Here is a 9,435-nt window from a genome sequence, read left to right as displayed (position 1 = left end):
CTGCACGTCACCAGAAAGTTCCTCCCACGTTCCATCAGCCCCTTCGCACGGATTGGGTGACGTGTATTGAGGGGAGGGATCAGCGCGGTACGTAAGAGTGCGCGCCGGCGAGATGCTTGGGCATTGTAGTTTCTCTGCCTACGGACTGCGCTGGGGTTTTATGACGAGAGGAACTACATTTCCCAGCATGCGCCGCGCGAGGTTTTTTTTTTTCCCCCTCCAAGCGGCGAAGGTACAGTCATCACACGGGTAAACGGCCCAGGAAGCCAGCGAGTGTCACGCATAACAACAGGCGGGGCCTTATAGGACCGGGCCAGGGCAGCGAGAAGTTTCGAAAATGGCCGGGGAGATGACGGTGCTGGGTGAGTGAGAGGGGCCGGCTGAAAGCGGGTCGGTGGTTGTGTCAGCCTCTGCGCCTCGTTAAGATCCCCCCCTAAATTCTCGCCTGCCTGTCTGCCTCCCGCTGCTTTTTTGGGGGGGGGACGGGACCTCGGCCTAGATCCGCCGCTGAAACCCAGGGCTCTACGCCGGAATACTCGAAGCTAAAATGAAAGCTTTTGAGGACACGCAGGGCATTGGAGGTGTCTGAAGGGAGCCTCCAGTTCCAGAGGCAGTCTACCTGTGCGTTCGAATGCCAGCCGCGGGGAGGGACGTCGCCTTCATGCGCTGCTTATAGGGTGGCTTGAGGCAAAAGAGGACAGAACTCCCCTCCCCCACTAATTCGCTGTGTAGGAAAGGGAATGCTGCACAACTACTGAAAGTGCAGGAGATCTGTGTTCTTCTGTCTCTGGTTACACGTGTCGGGTTGGACTAGATGACCCTCGAGTCCCTCCCAACTCTACAATTCTATGAATCCTGGAGGCATCTGGTGGGACCCTTTGGGCTCAAGACGCTGGACCAGATGAGTTTTTGGTCTGACCCAGTAGGACAGTTCTACTGATTTTTAGTCTTGTATTGTGGTATATACTGGCCGGGACACTGAGGTCCAGTTCCGAGAGCCTTCTGGCGGTTCCCTCGCTGCAAGAAGTGAGGTTACAGGGAACCAGGCAGAGGGCCTTCTTGGTAGTGGCACCTGCCCTGTGGAACGCCCTCCCACCAGATGTCAAGGCAATAAACAACTATTTTACTTTTAAAAGACAACTGAAGGCGGCCCTGTTTAGGGAAGTTTTTAATGTCTGACGCTGTATTGTTTTTAATATTTGGTTGGAAGCCACCCAGAGTGGCTGGGGAAACCCAGCCAGATGGGTGGGGTATAAATAATAAATGATGATGATGATGAGGGGGAGGGGTGGAGCTGCTGCCAACCAAGAAAAAAAGTGATCACCTCAGGCGTCTGATCTTTGGTATCATGAAAAGTTACAAATGGTTTTGCATGTATATAGTATCTTCACTGCCCAGGAGGGGGAGAGGCACTTGTGGGATTTTCTGCTTCCGGTACCAAAATAATTTAACCAGCGTCACTGCTATTCATTTGCTGCTTTGCCTCAGGATTGTCCTGGACTTAGGGGATGAGAGTGTTAAAGCACTTCCTTTGCAGACTTCAGTATCTGTAATTTTGCTTCTGGGAAACTGATCAGTGATTGGTAGAGTCACAGAAAGAGGGGTGTTTAGTGAAGCAGTTGAAGAAGGAGAGGATGAAAGTTATTGGTTTTCTCTAGGAGGGTGCCTTTCATTGTCTTTCTAGTTTGGAGTTTGTTACACAGGCAATGTGTTTGCCATCTGCCAATACTGGAAAAAGGCTTGATGGACCTGTTTCAAAGAACTGGCAGTGCCCATGACTCATCAGAAAGATTTTATTTGAGTGGATAGCACAGTGAAAATGCCAACAGTGTGAGGCAGCTGTGAAAAAGACACTATGTGCTAGGATTATTAGAAAAGGAATTATAAATAAAACTGTCAGTATCAAAATGTTCTGATTCAGATCCATAATGCACCCCTTTTGGAATATTATGTACAGTTCAAAAATGATATTATAGAGCTAGAGCAGATGCAGCTAAAATGACTATGGAGTGTATTAAAATCTAAATGGTTTGGGGATCTTTAGCTTTTTAAAAAAATATAATTTATGAGTGACACAATAGCTGTTCTAAAAATTATGCCTGCTGTGTATGATCTAGTTGAGATTCGTGCATTGCAGGGGGTTGGACTGGTTGACCCTTGGGTCCCTTTCAACTCTATAATTCTATGGAAAAAAATGGATAGTCTTGTTAACTTCTTCTGGGATTAATTTTCTGACTTTTAATTTTCCTTTCTTTCCTTTCAGGTTCTGCTATTTTGACACTTTTATTAGCTGGATACCTGGCCCAACAGTATTTACCTATGCCCACACCAAAAGTAATAGGGGTTGACCTTGGCACCACATATTGTTCAGTTGGTGTTTTCCTTCCTGGCACAGGGCAGGTGAAAGTGATTCCTGATGAAAGTGGGCACAACAGCATTCCAAGCATAGTGTCATTCACGGAGGGAGATATTTATGTGGGATATGATGGGCTAGAGCTGGCAGATTCAAACCCACAGAACACTGTGTATGACGCTAAGCGATTTATAGGGAAGCTCTTCACGCCAAAAGAATTGATAAGTGAGAGCCGCAGATACCCATTTAAGGTGAGCTTAATGTTTTGTTTGCCAGCTAACTGCCAATGAGTGTTTGATACCCACAATTCTCACTGCTGTGTAACAAGTTAGAAGCCCTGAGATGATTCATTTGTTCTAGGAATAGGTGAAGCTGAGGCCTTGTGGTTAGAAGTGCTTCGTACAAATGAGGAGTATGTTTTATATTTTGTGCTGCTGGGAACTGCTTAAATTTACACCACTCTTAAATATTAATTAAATCATGTGATTTCAGGTAATGTCTAGTTCAGACAAATCCTTTTAAATGAAAAATAAAGCCTCTATGATGAACTCTGGCATGTTTCTGTGGTTCCTATACATATGGAGTTTTAATTTTGTTTTAGAGTATACTTTTTTTGCTGTGTGAGCCACCCAAAGAACTGTCATGAGGTGGCTATATAAATATAATGAATAAATAAGGAATTTTACTTCTTAACAGCACACTCCTATGCATGTTCACTCAGAATTAAGTGAGTAATTCTGTGTACAGGCGGGTCCACTCACTCATATGTACGTGATAGCAGCTTAAAGATTCTGCTTTTCTCTTGTTTTTCAGATTATTAATAACAAGGGAGCTGCTGAATTTTCCATTGCAACCAATGAGACTTATAATGTAACACCAGAATATATTGGTTCTCAACTCCTTTTGAAATTGAAGAGGATGTCGGAGGACTACCTTGGAATGCCTGTTTCCAGAGCAGTTATTTCAGTGCCAGCAGAGTTTGATGAAAGACAACGAAACTACACTATTAAAGCAGCAAGACTTGCAGGTGATTCACATTTCCCCTTGTATTCTTGCTAAACTCAGTTTATTTTCATAATGCCATACTTGGAGCATATATAATAGTAGGTCAACATTGACTTGTCTTTTGCTTTGACTTGTGCAGCGTTAGAAATTGTGAATGAAATTGCTCCAGAATGACAAGCAGGGTTGGAAACAAAATCACTTACAAATACACAACCATTTGTTGTCTGAAGGAGAGTTAGGCAAAAGTCTACAAGCTTTAATCATTTTATACTTAAATTTCCACTCAGTTGTCATATTTGTTTTAGAATCATTATTTTACTAGATGGAATAGGAGGCAAAAATATAAATATTGATAACTTATTTTATCTTTTGAAGGACTGGAAATCTTGCGGGTAATTAATGAACCCACTGCAGCAGCCATGGCATATGGTCTCCACAAAGTTGATGTTTCTAACGTTCTGGTCGTAGACTTGGGTGGAGGAACGTTGGATGTTTCTCTGCTGAACAAGCAAGGAGGGATGTTTCTGACCCGAGCCATGGCAGGTAAAGAAGAATCTTTAATGCTAGGGTTTGAGTCACTAAAATAATTTTACTTGGCAGGTCTAATACGGCAAGGTGTAGGTTGGTTCTACATCTTTCCTCCCTGCTTGTATACCATTGGATACACTCATGCTTCTCACTGGTAGCTGAATATGTGAACTGACTTCATTGAAAAATGCTGTAGTTAAGATTACATGGAAAGATGTAGAAGTCCTGTCCGAGGTGCTGCATTTGTGATGGCCTGCCCATGCATGCAAATTAACACTTGATGTTGCAATAAACGGGTCATGAATGAATGCCTTGGGTCCTGTACTGGAAGAAAGGCGGGATATAAAGAAAATAAATAAATCTGTGAGTCTTCCCTATGATGAGGTGGACATAGAGGTCAGAGAGGCGAGTTATTGGCCTTAATTTTTGTGTGTCCCATTTATTCCTAATATATTTTCTGGACAGTGAGCACCAATGATTTTTTTTGTGTGGAACTTGCTTCCAAATAAACCTATACTTGTGACTAGCTTAAGCCAGGTTATGATGCACCAAGCTCAGTACAGCCAACCAGCTGTCTGTGGCAGCTTCTCAAGGGCTCAGTGAAACCACCTGTTTTATGAGATAGCTCATTCAGTGGAGCAAGAGACTTAATTTTGGAGTCATGGGGTCATGTAGGGGGTTGGACTAGATGACCCTCATGGTCTCTTCCAACTCCTCAGTTCTATGCTTCTAAGCTATACATATCATTGTCTTCAATTGCTGTGAGTTGTCTGTATGTCGGCTTTGTATTTTAGGTAACAACAAACTTGGAGGGCAGGACTTCAATCAGCGACTGATGCAATACCTATATGATGAGATGCATCACACATATGGCTCTCTGCCTTCTAAAAAGGAAGAGATACATAGACTCAGACAGGCTGTAGAAGCTGTCAAATTGAACTTGACAGTTCACAACTCTTCCACAATCAGAATTTCTCTTACTATGCCACAGCGGAAGGACCAACATGAACCCTTGAAGGAAGAGAACAAGGTATACAGCAAACATGAAAATGTCCCTTCAGAAATCGAAACAGGGATGAATGAGGACCTGAAGGGCAGTCTTAACGTCCCTTGGAAAAAAGTTCTCTTTGAAACAGAAATTTCCCGGAAACTCTTTGAGACATTAAATGAAGACCTTTTTGAGAAGATTCTTGTTCCCATTAAGCAGGTATTGAAAGAAGGACATCTACACAAGACTGAAGTAGATGAGATTGTATTAGTTGGAGGCTCCACCCGAATTCCAAGAATACGTAAAGTTATTACAGAATTCTTTGGGAAGAAACCCAACACTTCTGTTGACCCAGATCTAGCTGTGGTAATAGGGGTGGCCATTCAGGCTGGAATTGTGGGGGGATCTTGGCCCCTCCAAGTTAGTGCTGTAGAAATTCCAAACAGGCATTTACGAAAGACAAATTTCATCTAAGCTTCAGTGTTCTTATCCCATTTTATTTTCTTCAGTTCCATAACTAAGCAGGGCTCTGTATGTCCTAACCTAAATCCATTAGCATGTTGGACTGTTCAGTGTACATTAGTTCCTTCCCTGTGTCCCTTGTAAGGGATTAGATATATAAAGAAGAAAATCTATTGTTAATACTTGAGCTACAGGAAAACATGAGCTCATTTGTTAAGGAAAGCCAGTGATCAGAAACATTGTTTCTGAAGCATGATTTTATTTTATTTTATTAATTTAATAATCAACAGAACCTCAAGACTTCTTTACTTGAAAATGGAATTAAACCATTCTTAAGTAATGAGGGAGATAGTGTTGGCATTGTTTCCTGGCACTTCCCAGGAATATGTATTGACTGTGAACTGGCCTGGCAGTAGCAGTATTAATGCAGATAGCACAGCTGAAGTTCATCTTAAATGGCATTTAAAAGCACTTTTCTTAATGTTGCATTGAAGCTTGAATGTGCTTTAGATAGTAGCACTTTACCAAGAGCTGTTCTGCAGATCCTACCAAAAATCTAATGCATTCCTTAACATTAGCCATGGGGAATCATCACTATTGGACACCTATTAGTATTTCTAGTATAAGGTGGTAGTAAGAGGCAAACATTATGGTCTCTACTCATGTGCTGAAGGAAGTTTGCAATTGTATGTGTTATCACTGGAAACTCCATGATCGTATGGTATGTTGTTTTTGTTCAAGCATAATTTTAAAACTATGGTTTGGTTTAGTGCTATGTGAATGAGGCTCTGGTTTGTGTGCTCCCACTTCCCTTGTCCTCAGGCAGTTGTGAGTAGGTTAGCAGCTTTCTTCCTTTTTTGGTTAACTGCAGTTTAGCTTTACATCCAGAACCTAAACTGTGGCTAGTCTTAACTATGGTTTACTGAAAGAAGCCAGCTTCATAAGCCACTATTTTGAAGCTGGCTTGTTGCAAGAATCCAAAATTAAGACTAGCCTGTTCAAATTTTACTTGAGGGAGTGCTTGCACCTGAGACTTATTCATGTAACACTAAACTATAGTCTAATGTTGTGCCCCAAGCAAGGCTAGTGTAAAACTTGGATTTTTTGATTTTGATCAGTTACTACTGAAAAATTCCATAATGCAGATAACTCTACCTTTGCTTTAGTTACAGTTTGTGCAATTCAGAGAACAGTCTTTTTAACCATTCCATAAAAAAAGTTGAAGTAGCAATTTCAGTCTATGCTTTTGTAGAAAGTATTGAAACTAAATATTCCAGGACTCTTGAAAACACTCCATTCTTGTTAATAAGAAAACTGGTATTTTCTGGCTGCTGATGTTAGTCAGCAGCATTGAAGTAAACATCTCATTGTTTACTTATTTTAGATTTAGATTTGCTTCTAAATTTGCAATTAATGACATAGGGATTAATGTTTAATCCTAATGTGTCAAAACGCTCACAGAGTGTTGCAATGTTAATGCAAACAATACTGAGTGTTTTTTGGGGTCTCACCCTCAAATATGTGCAAACCTGAGATACAATGGTCAGAAATTTTCCTAATTATGGTGGTTAAAAATGTGCCATTGTTGAGGAGGTAGTTAACAAACATTATATCTCATTGCCCAGGTTACTCTGCGTTTGTCTACATAGGCACTTTGTCAAAGATCGTCATAATCATGTGTGTAGAGCGAAATGTACTGTACAATGTGGCTCAAAGAACATTGCTGAAACCTAGGTCTGAGTGGTTGTTTTTTGTGGTGGTGGACAAAGGGCACGGAGAATGTTTTCAAGGAGCAGAACCAATTGTGTAAAGAGCAGGATGCTGTGTGTGAACTGCCCTGTAGTCTTTGTGTAGATACTGAAGATTATATTGCTATTTGGTAGGACCACCAACTACTTGATCAGGATTCAAAGAGCTGGACATCTAGTTCTAGGAACCTAAGAATCTTCTGACTCCTAACCCATCCTGCAAAGCAAACTGCTTTTAAAATCTGGATTTTGAAAGTAGATTGTCATAAGTCATAGGTGTTCTGAATTCATGGTTATCAGCTGCTGAAAGAAGCAAATACAAAGAAATCCACTTGTGAGCCTCAGTAGCTCATGGGAACTCGGGCCCATTGTTTCTTACTTCGGATATAAAGAAGCAGACCAGTCTTTACTTTTAAAGAGACTTGAATTTTTTAGGTGTACAGCAACAAGAGGTGAACCAAATAAATTGAGAATGTGAATCAGAGATTGTTGATGGAATTGAAGAAAACGTCAAACTTATTCTCAGGCTGTCCTTACAGTACCGGTAGATAGAATACAGCATTTTATCAGCAGATGGCTATGTGAGAAATGAACTTCCTCTTGCACTATGGGAATTCTCCTTCCCCCTCTCCTCATACGGCCCTGGCGTACTCCCTCAATCTCCTCTGGGGGGTTGGGGAGGTACAGACCATTTGTAGCAGATTTTGGGGGAGAGGAAGGTGAAGTCCTGTTATGCGAGAGGAAATCCACTTGCACAATGTTGGAATGCAACCATAAATTGCATTTTTCTCGTAATGAGAGGAACGTACATCTCACATTTTTTCCTAAACTTTCCAACACAAGGCCAACTCCTGTTGCCTTTAAAAATTGATTATAGCCCTTCCATATATTGAAGGGGTTACCCTTCTTGCTTGGCTTGGCAAGAAGAGAAAGCTTTGCCTCACAGCTTTCTGTAATCCATTTTTATTGAAGTTTTATGTTGCCAAATGATGATTTTACATGGCAAGGCAAAGTTACAAGTGAAAACCATACAAGTTTGGGTCAAATATAGGTAAAATTAAGCTTCATGGAAGTCAAACTGTTACAGACTTCCAGACGCTGATAAGTTGGGTATCTCATCGATCAGGATAGCTTCTAGAAGTTTCTAAAGAGCAGAAAGGCAGCCATCTCTGGTGGACCTAGCTCTAAAGAACTGTTTTAAAAGCAGCTTACTCAGGTGCTGTTAAGGCATGCCTCTGTTTATGGCAAATGAAGCAGACTTGATTTTCTTCCCCACTCATACTGATTTGATTATGCTGGAGCCAGCTTACTGGCATCCTTAACTGTGCCCCCTATGAGTTGCTGTGCTGGTGCAGTGGCTTGCAGAACCCAATTAGTTTTAAGGTTTACTTGAAAGACTTGGACAGGCGTATTTCATCAGTTGGAATCCTGATGGGTTAGCTAAGTAACATTTGTATCAGCATCTCTTGCTGGAACTACAGTTCCTTTCACACTGGCACATAAAACAATCAAGCTGGGTTGCAGGCTACTGTGAAGCGGATTTTCTGTGTGGAAAAAGGATAATTTTGTTTGGAGACTGCATTTACAAAATTGTCTTTTTGTATTATCAAAATAAAAGACCTTTTATACTGTCTGTTGTGCTTATTTTGAGACTGCCCTATTGAATGTAAATGAGGTCATGGCCATTAAACTAGGGTGTTTATAAGATGGAGGGGAATCTCGCTGCCACATAGCAGTTTAATAATGCTACTGCAGAAGTATGTCAAGGCTTGGAAGGATTTGCATAATCAACGCATGCACACAGTTTTCTGAAATATTAAAGAGTATTTGCTCTGCAGCTTGAGGATTTTCTAGAGATCATCCAGCCCACTTCAGACAACAGCAAGCCATGGTTTGTTCTGAGGCTGACAGTGTCTCTTCTCCTTGCCTTCTCAGAGTGAGAGAAAGAGAGAAGCTTATATTCACAGTTCAGAACAAATTGCAATTTCCCAGTTTCATTCCTACAGAATGGAAAACAGCAGCTTATTGCAAACGCTGGAACAGAAGCTTCGCATTTCTTAAAGCTAACTGTACCTTGGGGCAGTAACAAACCTTGGTTTATCGTTTAATTGAACTGGGCTATGGAAAATGAAGGGCTTGGTGTCACAGGCTAATGAATTTGCTAAATTTTATGGCAGGGAATGTCCAATTGTGCAGTTCTGTCCTACTTCTGGGACCTCACAGGTGATATTTTTGTTGGGAGTACTTTGAGTTTAGTAGCAGCGAGTTATCTGGCCATTAGGCAATGCTGTCTACCCTGAACCATAATGACAAACTGGCAGGAAGAAAGTGAAACAGGGTATGTGTTTAGG

At 41.5% G+C, this 9,435-nt stretch overlaps 1 protein-coding gene across 1 annotated transcript; it reads left to right on the top strand.

Annotated features, from left to right (window-relative positions):
- Positions 1-204: 204 nt before the first annotated feature.
- Positions 205-8,717, top strand: HSPA13 (heat shock protein family A (Hsp70) member 13). Its single transcript, XM_079972059.1, has 5 exons — positions 205-362; positions 2,264-2,604; positions 3,167-3,380; positions 3,734-3,901; positions 4,681-8,717. The coding sequence occupies exons 1-5, from the start codon at positions 338-340 to the stop codon at positions 5,346-5,348; spliced, it is 1,416 nt and encodes a 471-aa protein (XP_079828185.1). The 5' UTR covers positions 205-337; the 3' UTR covers positions 5,349-8,717.
- Positions 8,718-9,435: the final 718 nt, after the last annotated feature.

This window comes from Podarcis cretensis (assembly GCF_951804945.1).
Source record: "Podarcis cretensis genome assembly, chromosome: 4".
In the NCBI taxonomy this organism is placed as follows: domain Eukaryota; kingdom Metazoa; phylum Chordata; class Lepidosauria; order Squamata; family Lacertidae; genus Podarcis; species Podarcis cretensis.
This window is presented reverse-complemented; position numbering and strand designations above follow the sequence as displayed.